Consider the following 26,127-nt stretch of genomic DNA (forward strand, 5'->3'; position numbering starts at 1 on the left):
CCTCTGGTTCCCGACTATAGACACGACGCAACCAGCTGCCTTAAACTCCTGCCCCCACGATCTCTCCACCACGACCAGCTGCATCCACAAACTATGAAGCAAAATAAACCCTTTTCCTTCCTTCCTTAAGTTGCTTTGATCAGGTGTTTAGTTCAAAACAAGAGTAGCGATTATGGCCTAGGGAGATGGCTCAATGGTAAGAGGCCTTGCTGCTCTTTCAGAGGACCCAAGTCTGGTTCCCAGCACTCATGTCAGACCGCTCACCAACTCTGGATACAGTGGATCCAGCGCCCTCTTCTGGGCTCCTCAGGCACGTGCACTCATGTTAACACATACACATGCAGAGCCCCACACACATATCTACACATAATTTTAAAAAAGGAAGGGAGGAAGAAAGGGAGAGAAGGAGGTAAGGGAACGGAGGGGGGGATGAAGGGAGGGAGAATGGGTTTATTACACCTGCTTTACCCTCCCTAAACAAATTCTATCTTGTGAACAGAATTCAGTGTTCCATGTGACCCTTGTCCTTAGCTATTGTCCTTCCTATGCAGGGCCCCTCCGGGAGACTGCCATGGACCTTGATTAATGAAATCGTCATGTTCTAGCCAGTTTAGAGAGGGGGAAACCCTTTGAAGGGGCTCAGTGTCCCCTTGCCCCCAAAACTGAAGGCATGAGTATAACATAGGAATACTAACACACCAGGCACATGCCAGTACCTCAGCCCAAGAGAATCTTTCAAATGACCCTTTTATTGGTTTTAAGGCAGCAAGAGATATCTTCTGGCCCGCATGCCTTTCTGGCCAAGCAAGGGAAAGTCAGGAAAGGGGAAAGGTGGCCACTGGGAGTCAGTTAGAGCACATGTCCCTGCACTCTGCCCCGTCTGCTCCTTCCAGTCCTCCAATACCACTCTAATGCACTTGGGTCGGAGCAAGTGTGCCCCAGGTCTGATGGTCTATGCCAGGACTGTCTTCCTAGCCCCAGGGTCTGCTCAGCCTGCCTTCCCCTCGGCCAGGCTCTCCCAAGGGCAAATGACTTCCTTTTCCGTGGTCTGGTCACCAGATTCTCCTGCCCCGGTGTCATCGGAGTCCATCAGGCAGGGCCCACTGTCATTAGGCATTTCCATTTTGATCTGGAAGAAGCTGCGGACACAAAAGCAAGTGAAGAGAGAGAGGAAGGGCAGGCAATCCCCACATGATCCCAACAGTCTCAAAGACTAGCATGCCTGGGACGCTGGCCCACGGTGACAGGCACAGCCACGGGCTCTGGAGACTCCTTTGACTGGGACCTAGCTTTTTCTGTGGAATGAAAGACGATCCCAAATAGGCTTTATTATCGATTTTTAAGTCTTTATGGTTTGGATGAACTCAGCCTGTCCCTGTGGTGTGTTAGCCCCTTTGAACTCTTTATTGAGGACACTGGAAAGGCAGCCTTTCAGAAGTCTCATTCCCACACGTGAAGTGGGACCGTAGCTGAAGAGCTAGAATATTCTCTCAGCAGAACCAGCTGAGGACAATCAAGAGACTCACACCAAATCCTCATCGTTTCCTAAAGCAACAGAGCCAATCTCCTCCTCCAAGTCACACAGGCAAGAAGCGGATAGTAGTCAGTGCTTCCTGCTGTGCCCTCAACTCACTGCGCTGAAGAGACCACACTCTCTGGGTCTCCGTGGTGCAACGTTCTCCGGGCTCAGGCAGGGCCAAATGGAGGACTATGTCAATTGGTCTGGAGGTAACTCTGACTGTCCCCTCCAAATCCCAGGAAAGATGAAGCTGCGGTGGGCTCTCTGCTGTGGGCCCAGGCACTCTCGAACACTCCAGACTCTGCTCTGCACATAGCCGCTGCCTCGGGGCACTTGAGGTTCTCAGATTTCAGACTTTTAGAGCTACCCAAAATGGAGTTTAGAGGAGCCACTATAGCTCGGGTGGAAGTTGAAACTCATTATTTCAGACCACCCTAGAAACAAGTATCTTTGGGGGACCCTTTAGGATAGCAGACAGGTATCTGTGAGGACCAAGGAGACCATGGCATTTAGGGTATGGGATGGAGAAGGGTGGGAGCTCCTGGGAATCATGTCTTAGGGACATCATAGCCTGTGGTTACTGCTGAGGCCCTTCACAAAAGCAGTGACTAGTAGCCTAGGGGCTGGGTAAGTGTGTGGAGGAGAGTGAGCAGAGAAATAAAGAAACGGCCCTTTTACCATCTCTGGAAGGGGGATAGACAATGGAACTGAGTTTCTGGGGCATTTGGTGACTTAGAGATGTGTCTGGTCTCCACAAGTCCAAGGCTCCATCAATATCACAAAGACACAGTGCACACCCACACCACTGTCCATGCCCACACCCACACGTCCACTGTCCACGTGCACAACACCAGCCCCTGCGGCTTCTTACTTGGCTACTTTCTTGGCTTTCAGCCTGGGCAGCTGTTGCCCCATGTCTCCCAGAGGCTGCACCTTCCCATGTGAAACAGCAGGGCACTTGGGGGAGAGCCTGGCAAAAACCGGGGATGCCAAACAGCCCCGTCTCAGGAACCTTCCGAGGGACAGAGCTGCACGGGTCTTGGGAGGGGCCCTGGGCTGGCTATGTGATCTTGAGTGGTCAACAGAGGTCTCGCTGCTCTCAGTGACTGAGGGCCCACTGTTGGCACCAGACCAGCTGGTTTCCCCCTTGGGCTCCAGGCCTGAAGAACTCTCCAGGGCCACTCGGATGGGCGAGGGGCAGATGGCAATGCTGGGTCTTCGGATGAAGCGGCTTGGTGAGGGAAAGGGCTTCCTGGGGGAGCGACAGGCCGGGGAGAAGGGACCAGAAGGAGAGGGAGGCACACAGGTCCCTGTATACACGGCCAGGTGAGGGCTGGGTGCCAAGTGCTGACCTGGCTGTGGAGAAGGAAAAGAGAAAGTTGAATGAGGAGTCTCCAGCCACCAGGGCTGAGGTCCATCCTCAGCTTGTTTAACCATCTTCCAACGGCAACAGTGCCGACCTGCTCTGGCTGCCTTCTGGAGGGACTGATTTAAAAGGTTACCCCGAGGTACTTGTGATAATAGTATAGCCAAACAATGGCCTCTTGCCAGGACTCATTTGTCACAAACCAACCGTCTTTCAGTCCTGGGATGCTGGAGTGTGACCATGCTGAACTTGGTTACTCCTCAAGTCTCCAAATACCTTTGTCCTTTCTACCCTATGTCGCTTCTTCTTTCCCGTTGACCACAGGTTTAGACCTGGAGGCATTTGACACTAGTTTGCTGATGTTTGGTGTGTGTGTGTGTGTGTGTGTGTGTGTGTGTGTGTGTACACTTTGCTGGGAATCTAACCCATGATGTTGCCCATGCCGGGCAAGTGCTTTGTCATTGAGCCATATATCAACCTGGAAGGCATTTAATATTTTAACACAGCTCTGCACAGAGAGAGACCTGCAATGGTGCCCTGCTGAGCTTCCATGCCTGACACCACAACCATCCACCTCCTGTGTCCACCCTGACAATGATTTAGGGGCTGCAATCCTAGGACCTGCCCAGACCTCTCCTCAGACTGGGCAAGGAAGCTGGGGCGGGGACTGAGTGTGGAACCTGAGAAGTTTGCAGTAGAGAGACAGGCAATTCTAGAGGAGGTGGTTCTGTGATTCCCAGAGAAAAGGGAAGTATCTCATTGCCTTGGCCACCATGGCCCCAGTGTCCAGCGTGTTGGGGCAGAAGGGGAGGGTCTGGTATATACTCAGCTCAAGAAAGCCGAAGGAGCTTTGTCCAAGTTGAGCAACGGAATTAAAGCTGAGATCTCTGCTCAGGCTCTTCACTGTCACCTCTTCCTTTGCAGGCCACAAGAGTCAATGGGTAGGAGCGGCTGGGTTCCTCCTGAGAGCCTGCTATGGTTATATACTACATGAAAGCCAGGCATGGGCAGAAGTTCTGAGGAGATGTGGGTGGTGTCTTAGGGATTGCTGAACCACTATTGCTTCCAAGAGAGGCCTAGAAAGGACCACAATAAGAAAGAAACCTTCTCTGCAATAACCACATAGCTCTGTCAGACCCTCAGACTGAAGGAGGCTGCCCTGAGCAGTCTAATGACTTCAGAGTGAGGCCTGGTCTCAAGGTCACTCAAACGATCCAGGTCCAGTGTAAAGTGAGGTACACTCAGGGACCACTGAGAGGAATGAGCTCATTTGTTACGCAGCAATAGCGAGTTAAAACAATGACTAAAGCCGGGCGGTGGTGGCGCACACCTTTAATCCCAGCGCTCGGGAGGCAGAGGCAGGTGGATCTTTGTGAGTTTGAGGTCAGCCTGGTCTACAGAGGCTCCAAAGCTACAGACAAACCCTATCTTGAAAAAAACAAAAAGACAATGACTAAATGTGCTTCTGAGCCAGGTGCCTGACCCCAGAGTCCCTGGGGTTCCACTAACATGCGCTACTATCCTATTGCCTGTGTGGGTTCTATGTTCTGGGCGGGGTACCAGTGAGGTACCTACTAAGTTCACGTCAACCTCACTGCCTTGGAAAGTGTCACAAACTCCTGAGATCACCTCACCCTCGAGATAAGAACTTTGAGGCTCCGGGAGATCAAGGGACTTAACCAAGACCATATGGCTTGACCATCCCTTTCTCCTCCCCGTTCCCTCCTCCCTACTTACCCATCCCACTCCTTCCCCAGAACCTTCTCCTTTTCAGGATGAATGACAGTGCCATTGCCTTCCCTTCTCACTTACTTAGGCAGAGATGGTCCCTTCTGGGCAAACAGCCACTCTTCCAGTTGGTTTGGTTTTTTGCTTTTTGTTTTTTGTTTTTCTAGTTCCTTCTCACAGGGAAGCCGTGAGTTCCCCCCACTCTGTTCCTGCCAGAGAGGCCTGGGCTTGTGCTCTGTAACCCAGCCCTCTGCCAATGACCATGAGCAGCAAAGCAAGTGGCATGCAAGACAAGTGGTGAAGAAATGTGGCAGGAAACAGACGAGTAGAACCAGATTCAGATTTGTTGTGAGCAGCTTGTTTTATTGTGCGAGGAAGCCCAAAGAGGGAGGGCAGGAGCATGAAATGAGATGGTACATTAACAGGCAGACACAATCACAGGATCTTTAATGGAAGGCAAAGCAGATGGTGCAGCATCTCTACTCATTTTGTTCCATCAGAAACCGGCTGAGAAATCAAAGACCTGTGGCCACGTTCAGCATACAAGGACCCAGGCCCCCTAATGTCCCTTCCTGTTGTGCCCGTGCCCTCTTCCCTAAAAGCAAGTAAAGTTGGTCTCATAAGGAAAAGTCAGCATAGTTGAGAACATCATTTCTCTGGTTAGTCACCCCACCGAACACAGTCTGGCATAAGACCTTCCTAGCTGAAAATGACCCTCGCTTCAGTTATAAAACTTGGGGTCACGGGTTCTGCTGGTCATTACCCTGTTACTAATCAGCCTTCTCTTAGAAGCTAGAGGACATAGAAATATATTGTATACCTCGAATATAACCTAAAGCTGTCTAGAGAGCGCAGAGGATGCTGAGAGAGTAGAGAAGTGAGATGGTTTGGGACAATCGTGATTTAAATATTGCTAAGGTAACACCTAGACAAGAAAGAATAATGGGTGATTGTGTTGAACAACACTGACAGAAGAAAGCGGGTGCTTACTTCAAGGGTTGAAGGGTCTAGGGAGTTCAACGATAATGGTGGTGATGGTGGTAGTGATGATGACCATGGTGATGGTGGTGGTGGAAGGGATGGTGGTGTTGATGCTGATGGTGAGAATGACGGGAATGGTGGAGAAGGGTGATGGTGATAAGGATTGCTATGATGGTGGTAATGGGAATGACAATAGGGTGGTGATGGTGCTGACCACGATAATGATAACGATGACATAATGGTGGTGATGATAATGATGGCAATGGAGATGATGCTTATGGTGATGCCAATGGTAAAGATGATGGTGTTCGGTGGTGGTGGTGGTGGTGGTGGTGGTGGTGGTGGTGGTGGTGGTGGTGGTGGTGGTGGTGGTGGTGGTAATGATGGAAATGGTACTGATAATGGTAAAGATGGTGGGATGATGGTGATTGGGATATGATGATGATGGGGACTGGTGATGATGGTGGTGACGGCGATGATGATGACGATGGCAGTGATGGCAAAGGTGAGGACTGTGATAATGAGAAGGTGGCAGTGGCCAGCATTTATTGAGCATTTATGATGTGCTGGGCATGGTTCTAAGTGCTTTACTCTTATTTTCCTGCCCCTGGCTCTTGTATCTTTCACCTAATACCCATCACGAAAGTAATGATTTCTATAAAAATCTAACAGGAAAATAGAGTTCTACAAAGGAAATCCTAGAGCCTTATAGAATAATATAATCTAGCATAGTTAAACTCCATGGGCACAGAAGCTTGTTATGTGGTTAAATCCTAGTACTAAGAAATGAAGATGGTGTCTGAGAACGATTTAAATATAGCAATAATAGTATCTAAATATGCACTATTTTTAAGTCATGTGAGATGCAAATGGGCCCTGAGGAGCTACTGTTATGTTTGCTCCTGGTTAACAAGTTAACGGGAGCCTCTGCCCCCATTAGAGCCGTGACAGCAGTCACAGATGCTCTTTCAACACCTCAGAATTGGAAAGAGCTCTCTGGCCCCTTTGTTACCAAACCTGTGAATCTCCTTGTAGATCTCAGGACTTGAGCTGGCACTGTCAGACTCTGACACTAAGGACAAGGCAGGAGTGAGAGAGGAAAAGAGCTGACGTCTGGTGTTGAGGTACAGGGATGCCGCACAGACATATGAAGTCCTACAAGCTGGATGATGAATAGAACCTTCTAGGATGGGTGGTCCAGGCTGCCCGTTGGTCTTAATCATGTACACCAACTACCAAACCCAAGACCCCTCTAGTCTCCTTAGAGTCTCCACCCTTCCGTAAGCTAGTGCTTCTTACTATCACCTCCCAAAGCATCATGGGACTTCCCTGTAATTCTACTGGCCACATTCTTGTCTTTCCTGTTAACTGTAAGTAGCTAATGGAGGGGTGTCTTTCTCCTCTCTTCTCCCCTGCCCCCTCCACCCCAGGCCCAGACTGCAGCACCTGGACGATGCCCAGCATGTAACAGAGGCTGACTATCACTGTGGAATGTTAAGTGGTCATGACACACAGAAGACTTGTGCTGACGCCTGGCCCTTCTTTTTGTTTGTTGTCTGTTGAGAAAGGCTCTCACTATGTAGCTCTGTCTGTCCTGGAACTCATATGTAGACCAGGCTGGCCTCAAACTCATAGTAATCTGCATGCCTCTGCCTCTTGAGTGCTGGGTTTAAAGGTGTGTACCACCATGCTCGGCCTAAGCCTGATGCTTCTAACCACACATCTTCCAAAAGCTTCTCTCAGGCCAAACTATTCTCTCCCAATCTTGGCAGCTCTCACATGTTTAATTGGTAGTTCCCTAACCATCCTCTGCCTCACGGTACAGCCATTTGAACCCACACCTTCATCAACCCATGAGGGAAAAGACCACTTTGCATATTTTTATCCCCCACGGTTCTACTGATTCTTATAAAAATCAGCATTTTGGGAAAATTTGTGGTAGTATATGCCTTTAGTCCCAGCACTTGGGAGGCAAAAGCAGGCAGATCTCTGTGAGTTCAAGGCCATACTAGTAGATACAGTGAGTTCTAATCCAGCCAGGACTACATATTAATACATACTTTTCTGACCTCTACTTGCACACACACACACACACACACACACATCATGGATTGTTATAGCAATCCAGAGTGAAGCTATTTCTCTTGTACCTTCCTTTGTGTGGGAAATGTTCGGACCTTTATTTCTTCATTCACAGAAGTGAATGCTCACTGACTGTCTATTGCCTGTGGCTCTCACTGAGGGCAGGACCTAGTGTCTCAGACCCTGAGTAGATTCCCATGTATGTGGGGAAGAACCCGAAGCAGCACACTGTGGTCTTCCAGAGAATGACGGACTCGACAAGCACAAGCCTGGGGAGTGGGGTGGCGGATGGGCAGGCCAAAGATGAACCAGATCTAGGCATGGATGCCCTGAGGAGTGCCTGAAGAACCCTGTGGTTCTAACACTCTAGCCACCACGCTGCTGGCGTGATCACAGCTCACGTGAGGTGATCAGAAGGGGCAGCAAACATTCTCCAGTTGTGAGGTGATCAGAAGGGGCAGCAAACATTCTCCAGTTTCAAGCTTCTCCAACTTTCCCCCTAAAGTAGGCCAAACAGCAGGAGAGCCGGGTAAACACACATCCCCCAGGAGTCTTAGGAGGGCAATGCCTGAACCTGCAGAGCAGAGCATGAAATGACTTTGATGTCTCCAATGTCAGCCTTAAAAATTCATGCGCATTTTGCATTCCATTTCATAATATATTTATGGTTGTTTGAATGTAAATTTTTAAAAATTACCTAAATCTCCTCCTATTCTAAATATTCAAGTAAAATTGCTATCCTAGTTCCAGAGCTGGTCTTCTGACAGCCTCTCTTCTCACAAATAACTAAGCAGAGAGGGCCTGTGAGTTGCTCAAGACAACATGGCTTATGTTAGAACTGGACCAAGGTCTAAGAGGCATCCTCCAAATCCAGAGCTCTTTTCATTCATTCATTCATTCACTCATTAGCTCATTTGTTCATTCATTCAGTCATGTAACACACATGTACAGAACTTCCTAATTTGGGGAATTAGATTTCAAGCAGTAAGCTAGATTTTTCCTTTCTCCACCTTCCACTCAGTTTATCATGGCTCATAACCTGAAGCTTCTGCCTGGGGACTCCAAAATTCCTCAAAAGAAATTTTGTTTTGTTTTGTTTTGTTTTTCGAGACAGGGTTTCTCTGTGGTTTTGGAGCCTGTCCTGGCACTAGCTCTTGTAGACCAGGCTGGTCTCGAACTCACAGAGATCCGCCTGCCTCTGCCTCCCGAGTGCTGGGATTAAAGGCATGCGCCACCACTGCCCGGCTCTCAAAAGAAAATTTAAAAACCATATCTGTGGTGCCATCTCAGAGGAACTCGTGAAACTGGGAAGTGTTTGTTTCCCCTCTAGAGTTGGGATTATCTTGCTAGTAGGAAACCAATGACCACAAGCTACTTATATGGGCTTAGACAGTCTTCAGTGACGTGGCCCTGCCCACCTCTCTCACCCTGCCTTGTACCATGTCCTCCTCACCCACCAGGCTCCATCCACCTGGCTTTTCCGTTCACTCCAAACCATTTCCCACATCTGGGGCTTTGTCCTTAGAGTTCCTCTCTCTATGGAGCATTCTCCTTGCTTGGTCCACATCCCATGATGAATATTTATCATCCTCTCTTCCTCTATCACTGCTTCCAAGAGGTGCTAAGTCTACACAGACACAACTTCCTTATCATGGTATCAGATTCATTTCCCTTATAACTTATTCAACAGGTTTTTAATCCTATTTCTAGTAATTGTAGCAATTACTACAATTAACTCAATTCTATACCCTTCCCTGTATCCACATATTTTTAAACAGACTCTGACATATTTTTACTAAAACAAATAGAGTCTATTTCCCTATTTCTTTCCCCCTCATGGACATGGGATCTTATGTAGTCCAGGCTGGCCTCACATTTATTATGTATGTAAGCATGACTTTAATTCATAACACTCCTGCTTTCGCCTCCCAAGATCTGGGATTGCAGGTGTGTACCACCCCGCTTGGTTCTATGTGGTGGTGGGGATTGAACCCATGACTCCATGCTTACAAGCAAGTGCCCTACACACTGATCTACATCCCCAGCCCTGTTTCTTCGCTCCCTAATCTAGGAGGAATCTGTGACTTTCTCTGGCCAAGAAAAGATGAAATGAGGCCATGGAAAGCCATATGCACTTCTACCTTCTCCCTCGCAATTCTGCCACCACCCTAAGGCCATGCCTGGGCAGGGCAGCTGGAAGAGAAGAGACACATGAAGCAGAGCAGACATGTCCCACTTATCCCAGCCCAAGCTTCAGTAAGCCAAACTCCAGACACAGAAAGCAATCAAGCGAAGAACAACAGAGCCCCCCAGATGATCCCCTGTGTATGAACAATAAATGCTTACTATTTCCTATCACTCTGGTTTATGGCCCAGTGCTGCACCATCAAGGCTACCTGACTGTTTAATTGCTTTGGTCAGTCCTGGACCACAAGCTCTATTAGAGAAGAACAATGTCAATTTTGTTCATCCATGCCCTGCACATAGAAGGAACTCAGTAAGTTTGTGGAATGTGTGCAGGTTCCTGCTTTAGAAGACTGCTCCCCTACACTGGTAGCTTTCTCTTTTGCATACAGGTATGTGGGGTTATTTATCCTCAAGAATAACCTTGTTGGCCTTAAAGTCATAGACTGAGCTGAATTCTCCCCCGAACACTGAGAGAACCTAGTCTATAGTGATAGAGAAAGGTAGCATCAAAGTCTTTTGTCCAAAGGATATCTGATGGCCACAATCCTTCCTCCTGCGTACAAACACCAGTGCCTTTGTTCTTTAACCAAGGAGATATTCTCAACAGGACATTTCTCCTTGCCTCCTCTGGACTGAGTCTTTCATTCCCATAAGCTTTTTATCCATACATTATACACAAGGGAATAGGAAAATAGAGAAGTAACCGTGGCTAAGAACAAGCTCACTAAGAACTGTGTCCCGGCAATGCCTTCTTAGGCAGGTGTAACAGAGGAGCCCAGGGATGGGCCTTGTATACAAGAGCCCTGTGGAGGGATCTCAGGTTGCTTTGGAAGTGGCATCTGAACTGGAAAGATGGGTTTGAGAAGTCTCACAAAGCTATTCTAAACAAATACTCCTCAGAGAAGTAGCCTTGGAAGACGGACAGTCAGTTTCTTGATAAGGAAGTATATAATATAGCCCTTTTTCCTATGCTTCCAACCATACGAGCTCCCTAGAGCTATGTGGGTGGGCATGGCTACTCCCTCATGTGACAACCTTCTACCATCACCAGCCCTGCTCCTTGGTGACTTGGAATAGGAAAACAAAGCCATGTAACTCTTGGTCTAGAAGTCCACTCAACCCTACATTTTGCTGATAGAGAATGAACTTTCTAAAGACTAATCCTTTACGTTGTTGCCTCTCCCAAGCGCACGTGCCCCACCCTAGGAATCAGAAACTCATTTAGGAGGCAGCTCCTTTCTGAGTAGGCTCCTGCGGTCCAGCTTGCTCATGACCTGGGTGATGTCCACTGTGTTGGCCGCTTCGCGAGCTTTCTCTTCCTCTTCCAACTGCCTCAGGATGACAGGGCTCGGGCTGGAGCGCAGGTGACGCCTCATAAATGGGAGGGTGGAGCTACAAGGAAAGAGAGATGAGTGTTTGATAGAAAAATAGACAGCTTGCCTGGAGACGCTGACATGCCAGGTGACATGCCTGGTGGAGGTTGGGGCTAGAATATCAGAATTGGGACATGACCCTTCATTTTGCCAGTGAACTTCAAGAGGACCTTCAGAACCATGCCCAACCTTCATTCTTTCCCCTCATGGAGGATGGGGCCACAATGAGTGAGTTCAGCTGCCACCAGATTTCAGGTGAGGCCCTAGGAAGACTCTTTGGATGATGGTGGTGGTGACAGACACGCCTTCTACAGTGTTTAGAATTCAATATGTTGTGTCAATACAAGGTCGTCAAGATCTCAATGCTCTCTCTGAAGGATCTTCAAAGAAGAGGGCATAGTGGGGGTTGGATGGTGGGCACAGCAGGGTTGGATGGTGGGCACAGCAGGGTTGGATGGTGGGCACAGTGGGGTTGGATAGTGGGCCCCTGAGAGCTTGAGTCTTGAGGAAGAGTCATGCCTCAGAGTATGTGTTTAAAAAGACAAGGTGTGCCGGGCGGTGGTGGCGCACGCCTTTAATCCCTGCACTCGGGAGGCAGAGGCAGGTGGATCTCTGTGAGTTCGATGCCAGCCTAGTCTGGAAGAACTAGTTCCAGGACAGGAACCAAAAAAGCTACGGAGAAACCCTGTCTCGAAAATCAAAAAAAAAAAAAAAAAAAAGACAAGGTGTAAGGGTGTGGAGATAGCTCCCTTGACAGCATACGGACCAGAACTTGATCCCCAGGAGCATGTAAAAAACCCAGTATGGTGGTATACAACTGTAATGCCAGCTGGGAAGAGAGACAATGTGGAAAGTGGGTGCTTGTTGGCCATTCAGCCTGACCTACTCGATTAGCTCCAGGCCAAAGAGAGGCCCCGTCTCAAATAAATAAATAGATAGGTAGAAAAGGGGGTGGAATAACACCTAAGGTTGTCCTCTGACCTTCACATACATGGAGAGAGAGAGAGAGAGAGAGAGAGAGAGAGAGAGAGAGAGAGAGAGAGGAGCTGTCCCCAAAGGCTGGTTGGCCCCCAGGGAAGTTTCCTCAGAGGCTTAGTGAGCTTCAACCACCCTCCTCACATTCCATATCTCAGGACAAGTTAGAAACTTATTCCGCAGCCAAATATGGATTTCTGTGACCAAACTGGCTACCACATTCTAGAAATCAGGACAATGTTTGAAGGGTTTAAGGAACAGAGCTGAGACATACAGCCTCAGGACTAAAGGATGGGGTACATAGATTTGGGGAGCTAGCATTTCTGAAGCAACAACAGACTAAAGACAGAGGGGACCAATCCCTAATTTCTGGACTGTGTGAGCCCCGAGCCCTTGTCTCTATGCAGAGAGGCAGGATACTCAAAAAAAAAAAAAAAAACCCTGGGCACTAACTAATGCCACCAACCAACTCTGCCAAAGTTTGGAAGGCTTGCACCTTAACTTTTAAAAGATTCGCTTCTACCTGTGAGCCAAGGAATGGGCTCCTCCCACTACGTCCCCTCCTTTGGCACACACCATGCATGCAAGCATTCACACCTGTTCCCACCCACAACAGGGCGACTGCACTCCCAGACTGTGATGTCCCTTGCCAAAGTCAAGTACAACCAGCAGAGGTCTCTGCCATCCACAAGGCACTCCATGCCCCATCTGTACCCAGGAAGGAGCCTCTCTGAACTCCCGTGCCTGCCCTAACTCATAAAACGTTAGGACGTTAGTGTGAGACAAACTATCTCCTAGCCCACCTCCACCCTTTCTGAATCTCTGGCCTCACTGCGGCCTTTATTGAGTTCCCAGGACCACTGGACTCCGTTCTTTACTCAGTAACCTGTGAACGGTGCCACAAGCCCACTTCCTCTCACAGGACTGCTGCCCTTGAGGACAAGGTGGCACATTCTTTCATTAGCTCCTTTGATAAAGGATGCCCACCTCCCTCCCCGACACACACACACTTTGAATTGACTGAACTGAATATGGCCCAGCACTGGCTGAACAAATAGGAGCATTTACTGACCACAGGGGTAGTTTCAAAATAAAACCTCTGCCAGAATTCCCAGTTTTGTTTAAGCTGTTATTTCTTTTATATCTTTTTTCCCCCCGAGACAGGGTTTCTCTGTAGCTTTCGTGCCTGTCCTGGAACTAGCTCTTGTAGACCAGGCTGGCCTCCAATTCACAGAGATCCGCCTGCCCCTGCCCACCCCCCAACCCTGAGTGCTGAGAGTAAAGGTGTGCGCCACCACCACCCAGTTGTACTCTTAAATCTTTAAATAATCTTTATGGCTCGAGTACCCCTCCTCATTTCCACCAAAAAAAAAAAAAAAAAAAAAAAAAGTTTAGTTTGTTCCTTGGAGTATGACATCATCCATTATCCCAGTGTCTCTGTAAGACACTGGACGATAGAAATTACCAACTAGTTAATGGACTTCTAGAAAGTCGTCTCCAGAGGCACCATGAACAGTTGGGGTGTTACTGTTTGCCTCTTTCAACCATCTAGCCTTTTCTCTTGGTGTGCAATTCCCCGCCCCCCAGGTCTTGGAACAACAGAGATATAAAGGGTGTGCCTTAATTAGCTCCTATCCATCAGTTTGGAGGTAGAGAGGGAGGATGATTTTTTTAAAAAAAAAAATTAGATGTTTCCATTTGTGATACTCATAATTACCGGTCTGATAATCAGGGCCCTTTAGAGCCGGAATCAAGGAAACAAAACTTACCGGAGGCAATTACTAAGAGAATCTTGCTGGAGGGCATTTCTAAGCAAATGAGGCCCACGTTCACCGCACACCACTCTCCAGCCCCCAACAATGCCGTCAAGCAAATCTCCACTCCAGCCATTTGGCGACACGGGGTCCTCGGGCGGCCAGAGATTAAAGAGACTCCACTTGCCTTCTCTTGGTGGTTTCCTGCGGCTCGATAGCTTTGGCCAGCATTTCTTTATAGATCGGAGATTTTAAATAGCGAGCATAAGAATCCTGGGGGGAACGGAAAGAAAACAGTGGTGATGAGCCAGGGAGAGGGGATGCATCCGATAGAGTGGAATATGGCTGTCACTTCCGAGCACTGTCCCCTGTTGGGACAGCAAGATAAGAAAAATCTGTTTCCCTTCATGAGGCATGCTCGGGAGATGCTGCGAGCTGTGGGTCTCAGGCGTGGAGCTCAAGACCAGGCAGGGCCAAGTTGTCCCAGAAAACTCAGAAATGTACGTCCTTGGGGTCACCCCAGTCCTACCTAATCATGACCTCCAAGGGTGGGACAACCACCAGAGTCTATAGGACCACAATTCATAGGCCCCCAACACTAAAATCCTCAGAGCTGTGAGCCTGTAAAGCCAACAAGAGATAAGAAGACATTAAACTCTCACCCTTAGTGGTCGTGGAGACGGAGCCCACTTCTAACCCCATCACCACCCACTTCTCCCTGGAGTTCAGGGTAGAAAGGTGAGCTAGGACAATGCAAGATACTGAAAGGACCGGGACTTAGGCCTCTCTTATGGGGGTGCTTCCTAGGAGCTGAGCAGGGTAGGAAGGTTGCTACCTGAAAACTTCACTCACAGCTAATATAGGCAGTGCTCACCATGGCAACCCAGCAATGGAGAACAGTCTCAAAGGTTTGCTAAATCCTAGAGACTAGTTGGTAATAGTAGCGGTTATGAGAAACAGGGTGGAATCTGGGAATAGGGATAACGAAGCCATCAGGTCATGTGGAACTTGTCACCACAAGATATGGCTTCTAAGAGATGTAGAGTCAACTCCAGACACACAGCATTCTTTTGTAAAGAACCCACGCAGACATACATCATATCACGAGAAGCCTCCGCCTCCTCCTGGCCAGTGTGCACGTGTGGTGAGAAGGTATGTGAATCTGTGCACACACATATAGTAGGTGACACGGCACGTCTTTTTTGATCATTCTCCGTTTTACTTTAGCAACAGGTCTCTTGCTGCGCCTGGAGCTCATCTGCCTTGGCTAGGGGGAGAGCAAGCCCCTGGGATTCTCCTGTCTCTGTCTCCCAGCTTTTGACGTGGGGTGCTGACCACTGGAACTCAGGTGGGAGTTTTTGTGCAGCCAGCAGGATGGCACATTGAGTAACGATGGTTGCCACCAAGCTTGGTGACCTGAGTCTGATCCCAGGATTCGCATGGTGGAAGGAGAGAACAGACGGACACATACACACACAGTCAATTAATTTTAAAATTTTAAAAAATAATTAGGTATGTCTGGGCCAGGATGATGGCTCAGTGGCTAAGGGTACTTGCCAACAAGGCTGATGACCTGGAAATTCATATGGTGGAAAGAGAGAACACAAAGTTGTCTTCTGACCTCCATACACACACACACACACACACACACACACACACACACACTCAAAGAAATGGGAAAAAATTAATTTCTTGGAATTTTTTTCAGAAAGTTATTTTTCTCTCAGATTCATGACAATTCCTTGGAAGTTTCCACCCTGCTACCGTCTCACTAATGATCCAGAAGCTACCTGAATTCTCACGAGGTTTACCTGCTCGGCCTCTGGCTCTGTCAGAGCAGAAGCTGGCATCCTATCTCCATCCCTGCTGAGAGCTTAGGCCAGCCAGACTCTGGAGGAACCTCCCCGGGGATCTTTTTGGAGACAAGCTGTCTTGCTTTGCACAGAGACTGTGCCTTATAAGTTTTCAAGAGCTCACAGCAATTATTTTCATCTGTCTTGCTGGCGCTGATATTACCTGCAACCTAACCACAGCACAAGAAGCCCATAGACATAGACACACACGGCTTCTATGGTGATGCCCAAGGCCAGAGGCTAGGGGTTCAAGCAAGGTCTAGCCCGAGGATAAGAGAAAGAAACAGCAGGCCATTCTACCTCACAGGATCGGCAGAGCAGTATCCATGTCCACTCCCCCACCCTTCCCACATCCAAGGATCTTTCCTGGTCTCCGAGCATCCTCGGCACAGGCCTGCCTACCTTCTTCATGAGCATGTAGATGTGCGTCTGCGCTGCATCCAGCACGTAGCGGTGGGGATGCCTCAGCCCCTTCACGGTGATGTCCATAGTCTTACCATCTATGTTGATCCAACGTCTTGCACCCGGTGCCAGGAACAGCCTGGGAAGAGAGGGAAAAGTCCATCAAAGGAGCTAACTCGGGTGCACACGTACAAAGGGTAAAGGGCCCACACAACAGGCCCAGGCTAGCTAAGAAACGCTGAAGAGTCTGAAATTTGCCCATCAGTTTTTCCCAGAAGCCAGAATAAGGTCATGGCAGCCTTGGGGATGGAATGTTTAACCTTGACATTCTAGGAGAGCAAGTCAGAAGCTGGTGGAGTAGACCCAGGTGGGTGAGGCCTTTGCAGTTTGGGGGGAAAGTCAACTTCTAGAGGGGCTAGAGAAATAGCTCAACAGTTAAGAGCACTTGCTACTCTTGCAGAGGACCGAGCATTCAATTCCCAGAACCCATATCGGGTGGCTCAAAATTATCTGTAATTCCAACTCCAGGGAAGTCCAGAACCCAATTCTGGATCCTGCAGACATTTAAACACACACACACACACACACACACACACACTTAAAAATAAAATCTTTTAAAAAACATCCACCTCCAGCTTAACCTTTCTCCTTACACACTGACATCTTAGGGCCAACCTGAGACCTCCAAAATGGCATTCTGAAACCTCTGCTCTCCCATGGCCTGGACTAGACAAGTCTGATGATGAATCTCAAATGCTGAGTAGCAAGGGAGCCATAACCCCAGTTCCCAGGGTGTGGTTGTCTTAGCATCCAGGCCAGCAGCCCTAAGACTGATCAAGTTTTTCAAGTCCTAATAGCTCGGTCTAGGATTTGGCACAGGGGCATCCCCCAGGCTACAGATTAGAAAGACTCACGGGGTATTTGCCCACACTCCTAAGCTATACATCCAAATTTTGTCAATCAAACTAATATTTATGTAAGTGGAGGCCCGGGTGGTGGGAAGCTGACGTGCTGTGAGGCTAGCGAGCCACCTCCTAGCCGAGTTTTAACCTTAGGAGCTGTGGAATGTCATGAACCAGGCACGTGCCTGCTGCTCTACAGAAAGTGGCCATACGTCCCTACCCTTGCATCTCATGGGACACCTCCCTGTAGGGAGCTAGCCAGCTAGGAGAACACACAGGTCTCCGAGGAGAAACAAGATATCTGCTCTTCTCTGAAAATCTCATTTCTTTCTGAAATGTGGACTAGTCCATCTGAGTTATGAGAAGGGAGGATGCCGATGAGAATATTGGGTCCTTGGGTGGAAAGGGCTGGCTGAGCTGCTGCCTAAGGATCAGTAACAGAAGCCAGAGCTGCCAAGGGCTGCTTCCCATCCCATGGGGAGAAACCTGGGGGACCAGCGGTGCATGTGAGTGGGAATGAAAAACACTGTGCCCTCAGAGCCCTAGACTGGTGGGACCGTTAGGGAAAGGACCACAGCAGGACAAGGGTACACACAAGCTTCTACGATGAAGGCCAACAAGCGTAGGACTGTCGCGTTCCACAGCCTCCTCATCCTCTCCACCTGGCCCTTGGGAGCAGATCTACCACAGTGAACCACCCTCAGCTCTGGGGTGACTTAGAAGGGCAGGGCTAGACAGGGATATACTGTTCCTAGAGCCATGAGTGGGGAATAAGATCTGTGCACACTCACAGTCTCACACACGGGAGACATCCCATTCCCTTGTTGTCGATGGCTTATGGAGTAGCCTCCCCTCCCCCCCTCCACTCCCCTACACATACACACACTCACCAAAAAAACAAAAACAGGAAAAGTCAAACACAGAACACAAAAATTTGCACTGTGGTGGACTGTGGTGGCCCACGCCTTTAATTCCAGCACTTGGGAGGCAGAGGCAGGTGGATCTCTGCAAGTATGAGGTCAGCCTGGTCTACAGAGCAAGTTTCAGGACAGGCTCCAAAGCTACACAGAGAAACCCTGTCTCAGAAAACCAAAAACATTGCACTGTGGTTCTGGGTAGCTTGCTTTCATTCATGGACAACAATCCCATAGGAACGGGAGAATGTCACTGTCCACCTCACTTGGGTTCCTTCAGAGGAACCTTCAAATTTTCCAAACCTCAGGGAGGAGTTTATGGAATGGCAGGGCCAGTGGTTGGTGCTGGCCAGAGCCCAGGCAGCCACAGGATGTGGGAGCCAACCCTCAGCCCCGTTCCACCCCAACCCACGAGGGAGGCTTTTCCCCAAACACAGCAAATCCTCACTTGTAAATCTCCTCGGCTTTCTCCTTGACCTTGGACTGATCTCCGTACTTCAGGTCCTCACAGGCTTCCCAGAATCCCAGGTTCTCCCCTGCACAGGGAAGACAGGTCCATGCAGATGTAAGCCAGGCAGGAAGAGAGTGGAGAGAAGAGGAGATAAAGATAAAGGTCAGGTGGGCACAACTCACTTGTTGAGCATCTTCCCGCAAGACGAGACACTGAGCACCGGCACAACGAACACCAGTGTCACTGGAGAGACAGAGCCACTTCTGGGGTGTGGGAGGATTCGGGACCCAGCAATGGTTCATTTTATGAGTACCCTCTGTCAAAAACCGGACTGGCCTCCACCACGCTTGAAGCAATTATCCATTCACGGAGTGGATGCTATCCTGCCCTTCAATAATGCACAGGACAGAGCTTCTAATACCCCACTCCCATGGGCTGTCATGCTCTTCTTCTAAATGGACATTTGTTTGTGTATTGGGGAGGGCACAGGTGTGGAGGTTAAAGAACAACATTGTGCAGTAGGCTATCTTCATCATGTGGGGGGTCCCAGGGACTGATGCCATCAGGCTTAGCCCCAAGAGCCATCTCACCAGCAGCTCCCGTACTCTTCCTGGCTGAGAGTTTATCTTTAGCAAACCCTGCCTGAACGGTTCACACGGGCTCGTAATTATCTATGACTCCACTCTTGAGCTTCCTGCCCTCTGCCGTGTTTCGCGGCCGTGTGACCTCTGCCTGCTTTATTTGACTGTGCACAGGGACCCCCACCTTCTGTATTCATTCCCACGCATCTTCCAGGCAAAACGTCCTTGGTGTTTGACAGCTGATGGCATGGGAAGCTTACAGGACACATGGGTACAAAGGGCACCCAGTGTCACAAGAACCAGAGGGATCTTGTTCCTCTAGACTGAGAGAGCGAAGAAAAAAACAGGCCCTCGAAATCCTTAATCTTTTCCCAGTTTCACGATCATTCCCCAGTCATTCAAATACGTTGGTACAGTGGTTCCAAGTACCTGAGAGATTTTACCTGAGAAAATAACAATAGTGTCACCAATGAGCGAGTGTGTGTGTGTGTGTGTGTGTGTGTGTGTGTGAGAGAGAGAGAGAGAGAGAGAGAGAGAGAGAGAGAGAGAGAGAGAGAGAGAGAATGTGTATACACACATGCACATACACATTCTAAAGTGCTGTGGCGTTATTTAATGAACAAGAGAACCCTTCCTCTGCGTCCGCAGTATTTCCTGAGAGCGCCCAGTTAGGTCAGACTAGCAGAGGCTGCACAATTCTACACTAGCCAGAATTTGCCCCGTAACTCCTGAGGCGGATCAGTCTTCAGACAGAAGTCACAGGCCAGTGATTTTCTTCAACAGCCAATTGGTCTGACATCAAGACCTCTTGATTATGAGAAGAAAAAAAAAAACAGTCAATGCTTAGGACTAAAATTATATGAGCAATTGTTCACAAAAGACAAAAATTGCAAACAACTCAAAATTGCCCATGGAGGAGAAATGGGTAAACAAATGTGGTATACGTTTGCCATGGGATACCTTCAGCTGTAAAAAGGGACAGAGAATCTCTTCATTAGTTTCAGCTACCAACTGCTTATCTGAGGGGTCCCAACTGGGGGATTGCCTCGATCAGACTGGCCTGTGGTGGGTCTGTGGGATATTTTCTTGGCTGATTATTGACAGAAGATGGTTCAGTCCACGTGGCTGGTGCCATCCATGGTTGGATCAGCCCTGACTAAGAAACCTAACAGGACAACGGCCTAGAAGCCAGTCAGTTACGCAGCGTTCCTCCATGGTTTCTGTCTCAGTTCGCTCTTGGGTCCATGCCCCAACTTTCCTCAGTGCTGGGCTGTGGCCTTAAAAAGTGAACTCAATAAACTCTCTTCCCCAAGTTGCTTTTGGAGGTAGTTTTTACCACAGCAACAGAAAGAAGATTAGAACACGATGCGATGCGGCATGAATGAACCTTGAAGGCACTATGGTGGTCTTAACGAAAATGGCCCCCAGGGAGATGCACTATTTGAAAGGCTTAGGAGGCCTAGCCTTGTTAGAGCAAGTGTCAATGGGGGTGGGCTTTGAGGTTTCAGAAAGCCCATTGCAAGCCCAGAGTCTGTCTTTCTTCCTGCTGCCTGTGGATCCAGACATCAAACACTCGCTACCTCTCCAGCCTGTGGGCCTGTGAGCCACTAGGCTTCCCACCATGATGACAATGGACTAAACTTCTGAAACTGTAAGCAATCCTCAATTAAATGTTTCCTTCATAAGAGTTGCTGCGGTCATGGTGTCTCTTTAAAGCAACAGAACACTAAGACAGGTCAGCTACAACGGGACTAATTCTGTGTTTACACTTGCAGGAGGTGCCTAGAGCAATCAATCTCACAGAGACATGCAGAGAAATGGAGGAATTTGTGGGTTGGGAAGATGGGAAGTTCATATTTCGTTAAATTTCATATTCAACTTGGCATGATGGAAAGGTTCAGAAAATGTGGATGTACTTCCTAATCACCAAACTGTGCACTTAGATGGTTACGATGGTAAATTTTATATTACATATTTTTCCTAAGAAAAAAAATTTAAGTGAGGAGTTGGAGAAATAGCTCAGTCTGTAAAGCAACTGTCTTAGAAAGGTGAGAAATGGGATTTGAATCTCTAGAACCCACCCAACGCTGAGTGGCCATGGTAGCCTGCCGGTAATCCCACTGTTTGGGACGTAGAGAGAGCTGGATAGCCAGGTTAGGCATATCCATGAGACCTGGGTTTAATTGAGAGCCCCTGCCTTGATGAATAAGATGGAGAGAGATCAAGGAAGAATCATGAGGCCACCCTCTCAGGCCTCGACACTCAAGGGCAGGCATGTGTATAAGCAAGCACCCACATGCACACATATAAACACACAGGAACACATATGTACACACTCATTTAAAAACATTAAACAAACACATTAAAACAATACAAAAATGTTCACTGAAGTATTCATGAACCCAAAGGTCAACATGATTAAAATTCAGGAGTTGGAGAGATGGCTCTGCAGTTAAGAGCATTTTTGCTCTTTCAGAGGTCCCAAGTTCGATTCCCAACACCCACATGGCAGCTCACAATCATCTACAACTCCAGTTCCAGGGAATCTGATGCCCTCTTCTGGCCTCTGTGAGTCCCAGGCATGAACATGGAGTACATATATACTTGCAGGCAAAACACCCATATTCACATAATTTTTAAAAATGAATAAATCTTTAAAAAACAAAACCTAAAATCCCCATAAACCGATGGGGGATGAGCAAAAGCGGTACGTATGCTCATACAGTGGAATCTGTTGCAGCCCTACAGAAGTGTGCAGCATGCTAAACAGGAAAGGGTCACATATTGTAAGATCCCCAACGTAAAAATCATACAGAACACTCAGATTGATATGGACTGAAGGAGAGTAAAGGGTGGCAAGCTGGCCAGGGGAGAGCAGGAAATTACATACAGGGGGATGGGGTGTTTCTCTCGAAACTGTTCTAGATTAGTTAGAGCTGACAGTTGTACAGCTCCGTGAATGTATAAAACAAAGCCAAATAGCAACAGAACCACTGAATTGGGTTCAGGGTGCTGGGGAACATAATTCTAACACTTTAAAGGCTGAGGCAGGAGAATCATGAATTCAGGGCCAGCCTGGACTACACGGAGACCTGCTGTCTCAAAACAAAACAAAAAGAAAAATTAAGAACAGTTGGAAGACAGAGGCAGGAGGATTTGGACATCAGGATCATCCTCAGCTACTCAGTGAATTTGAGGTCAGCCTGGGTTACGTGAAACAATATTTTAAGATGGGAGGGGATAAATTTCACACTGACCATACCTAAATTTTAAGCTTTTAATTAAAAAAGAAAATTACTGGTTTCTACTGCACATTCACACATGAATACTTATGAATCTCCTGTGGAGACGTCGATAATATGGTTTCGAAGATGCAAGGAAATTTTTCAGAATGCTTGATTATGAAAGAATGGTGAAGCTCAGCATGCAGTTTATATATTGGCCACTAGATGGCACTATTTCCCCTTAGTCACCGGGCGCTAGCCCCACACCCACTCCTTTCTGAGGGTTAGTAGATTAAGCAATTAGGATTGATTATGATTACAGAGAATGATCTACAGCGATCCATGTTCTAATGCAATGCCCTCTGTGGAGTCGTCATCCAGACTCAAGGCATGTCTAGTAAGATTTCCTTCAGGAGCAGGTCCACAAACCCAATCAAGGCGCTCCCAAGGCGGGACCCCATAAACAGACAAATGAATTCCATAAAAGCCAGTATTTCAGCAAAGGTGGTGAAGGAATTGAATGTGTAATTGTTTCTAATCTGGCCTCATCGTGTTTCCAGATGTTTCTCAGTAGATGAGACATTCAGAGACAGACCTCCACAAAAGTCCACACCCTCTGAAGGCCTGGAAGAGACCATGGCAGGGTACACTGTGTGTCTCAACCACTGTGAGTCACCTGCAGAACTTTCTAGACCACAGGGATTGCAACTCAATCCAATTTAAAAAGGCGTCCCTGGGCTGGGTCTAGGTAAACACGAGTTTAAAGACATCCCTGCAGGACTGAGAGATGGCTCGGTGGTGAAGAGCGCTTATAGCTCTTCCAGAGAACCCCGGTTCTGTTTCCAGCACCCATATGACCGCTCACAACCCTCTGTAACTCCAGTTTCAGGGAAATATAACAATCCCTCCGGCCTCTTTGGGAATGGCATGCACATGGTATACAGACATACATGTTGGCAAAACACTCACTCATATAAAGTAAAGATAAAATAAATCTTTAAAAAAATGTTGGGTTGAATCTGCAGAACCTCTAAGATAAAGGCAGTAGGGCTGGGAGAGAATCTGGGGAAGCTAGCTCGTCTGCCTTCCTGACCTCTGAGTTGTATTGACAAGAGGGTAGAGGTCAGGGGTCAGGAAGTGGGTTAAAGGGACCTGAGCAAAGAAATGAGGGAAGCCAAGAAGGGATGGAGCTCTGGGAACTGTGAATGAGACTAATGCAGATTCTAGAAATGTGACCCCTGACCCCTCCGGACTGCAGTGTCCTTCTGAGCCTATGGAGGTAGGACTCTTACATTCGGAAAAGCAAGAAACCCTAGAAAAGCCTTCACAAGGCATGGGAACGCCCACTGGGAAACCCTCGATTGGACATTAAAGGGACAGTTGCTTTAAAAATAATAATAATAATTAAAAAAAACCTCAGGTTGGAGAGGCAGCTCAGTTAAGAGTATTGGCCCAGTGTGCACGGGACCCTCAGGACCTTCGCATCTCAGGACCCTAATAAACCAAGCGGAGTATCTCATGCCTGTAACACCAGCACCTGGGAGGAAGTCAGGAGACTCAAGAATTAAAGGTCACCTTCAGCTACATAAAGAACTCAAGCTAGCTGGGCTACAGGGAATCCCGTGGGGGTAGAGGAAAGGAAAGAAAAGAGAGCTCACCACTGAATTCCTTCTTGAGAAAGTACTGGAAGCTCTGTCGACCCTTGGGATCTCGAATCAGCTCGCTGAAGTTGAAGGCCCACCGCTCGACCCGCATCTTAGTTGGAACTTCCACCCTGCAAGGACGGTGAGAGGTAAATGCAACAACACTCCTTAGGAGACAGGAGCTGCGCGCGGGGCTGGTCTGGGTGGGAGCGATGGGCATCAGCCTCCACCCACCAGCGTGAGGTCCTTAGCCAATGTTGCCACCTGCTCTCAATTTTGCTTTACCCTTCAACCTCTGCACAGGCACAACCCAAGTAGCCACTGACCAGGGAGATGCAGCCTCTAACAAGTCTCCTGGAGGTCACATCCAAGATGTGGCTTCCCAGAAGTGAGGGAGGGCCACCCTGGAGAGCCCTGTGCCAGAAACCTCCAGGGGCAAAGAACTCAGACTGGAGACAACCTGTGAAGGGTCAGGCTGCCACCTTCAAGTGAGGATAGAACTCCAGTGGCATACTGGTGAGAGATGCTGTCTGTGGTCACGGCCGGCAGCCAGGCACCTGTCACTCCCCAAGACTTCCCTTTCACCCTCAAAGTACATGAATGTTTGTGGCAGTGTTATTCATGATCACTGCAAAACTAGGAAAGCCCGAATGTCCTTCGGCAGACAAACGGACGCGCAAGCAGCATATCCACACAGGGAACATCCTTTATCTGTAATTGAAACAAAATGCTGATGCATGTTACAACGTGAACAAACTTTGAAAGTCTAGCGTGGAGCGAAAAATGCCTAACGACAGACCCCATAACCTAGGAGTTCATCTGCAGGAAAAACAGGAGAACACAGATAACCAGGATATAGATCGACTAAGGATCATCCAAGGAGGTGCTTGAGGGAGGGAGAGGGGTTGACACTAAAGGGCACAGATTTCTTTTAAAAATAATTGTAGTAGTGATTACACTACTCTGCCAATATAACAAAATTTAATTGTATGCTCTAAATGGATAAATTGTATGACATATGAGTTACAACTCAAAAATGAAAAAAATTGAGACAGGGCTTCACGTATACCAAGTTGCCTTCAAGTTTGCCGTATAGTTTAGGAACCTTGAACGTGGGATCCTCCCGCCTTCCAAGGGCTGCAATTACAGGCGTGCCTGGTTTATACTGTGTGTGGGTTGAACCCAGGGCTTTGTGAATTCTAGGCACTTACAACCTAAACTACAATCCGTCCTAAAAAGGAAGCACATTTTGGGCTGGGAAGACGGCTCATCATGGAAATGTGAAGACCGGAGTTTGGATCTCCAGAACCCATGTAAAAATGAGGCAGCTGTGGTAGCCACCTGTAATGGCCTCTCTTCAGAGGCAGAGATGGGATCCCCAGGGGAGGCGAGCGAGCTAGAGAGGCCGAAATTGGAGACAGTGCCTCAATGACTAAGGTGTCGGTGGGCCAAGGGAAACACCTGACTCAACTTAAGGCCTCCATACACATGAGCATATGTACCCACACACATAGAAACACTCCTCCACACATGCAAGCACATGCCACACACACACAATATAAGCAGATCCATTAAAAACCCAACATTTGAAATACGTACAGTTTGGCATTTAAATCCCAGAACTGGGTATCGTCTGTTATCCAAGGATTGCTTGGGAGGCAGCCTGACATGATGGCGTCATTGGATGAGAACTGCTCACTGTACTTGACAATTCTGAAAAGCAGACAAAAGAGGGCTCCTAGCAACGCAACCCAGAGAGACCAGATAACCCCTGGGCTAGTTGCCCAGCATGGCCTCTCTTCTGGCATTGATTTAGTCTCTGAAAAAACGTCCAGCAGCTCCTGGGACAGGCAGCTGTTTGGAAAGACCTGCTCTGTTATACTTGGGAAGTAATGCTGTTGTTTCCCAATCCAGTCCCTTTGTCAATTTTCTGTTCCCAGTTCAAGCATGGCCTTTTCACGTGTCATCAGATTTTATATTTCAAAGTTGACTCAGTTTGTCCGTGCCTTGGTGGCCCTCTTGGAAGCTGTAATTGCCACAGATAAGCCGAGGCCACCGACCCTTTAGAGTCCACTTCTGGCAGGATAACACCTGTGCTTAGGAACTTCAAGTCACTACCCAACCCCTTTAAGACCTCAGTGGGTCCTTAAGTAGGACCTTCTGAGTTAATGCTTTTCCTAATGTCTTATCTG

General features: G+C 48.2%; 1 protein-coding gene across 2 annotated transcripts in view; it reads right to left on the reverse strand.

Moving 5' to 3' along the window:
* Nucleotides 1–760: 760 nt before the first annotated feature.
* The window catches only part of Rgs9 (regulator of G protein signaling 9), a 67,757-nt gene continuing 42,390 nt past the window's right edge, over nucleotides 761–26,127 (reverse strand). For both annotated transcript variants that reach the window (XM_057774612.1, XM_057774611.1), the window contains exons 12-19: nucleotides 25,535–25,648; nucleotides 23,951–24,066; nucleotides 18,485–18,572; nucleotides 16,221–16,359; nucleotides 14,153–14,238; nucleotides 11,138–11,255; nucleotides 2,391–2,875; nucleotides 761–1,139 (exon numbers count right to left, since the gene is read on the reverse strand). In XM_057774612.1, coding sequence (XP_057630595.1) covers nucleotides 989–1,139; nucleotides 2,391–2,875; nucleotides 11,138–11,255; nucleotides 14,153–14,238; nucleotides 16,221–16,359; nucleotides 18,485–18,572; nucleotides 23,951–24,066; nucleotides 25,535–25,648 — 1,297 coding nt within the window. In that variant the 3' untranslated portion in view covers nucleotides 761–988. The remainder of the gene's footprint in view (nucleotides 1,140–2,390; nucleotides 2,876–11,137; nucleotides 11,256–14,152; nucleotides 14,239–16,220; nucleotides 16,360–18,484; nucleotides 18,573–23,950; nucleotides 24,067–25,534; nucleotides 25,649–26,127) is intronic.

This window comes from Chionomys nivalis, chromosome 7 (assembly GCF_950005125.1).
Source record: "Chionomys nivalis chromosome 7, mChiNiv1.1, whole genome shotgun sequence".
NCBI lineage: Eukaryota > Metazoa > Chordata > Mammalia > Rodentia > Cricetidae > Chionomys > Chionomys nivalis.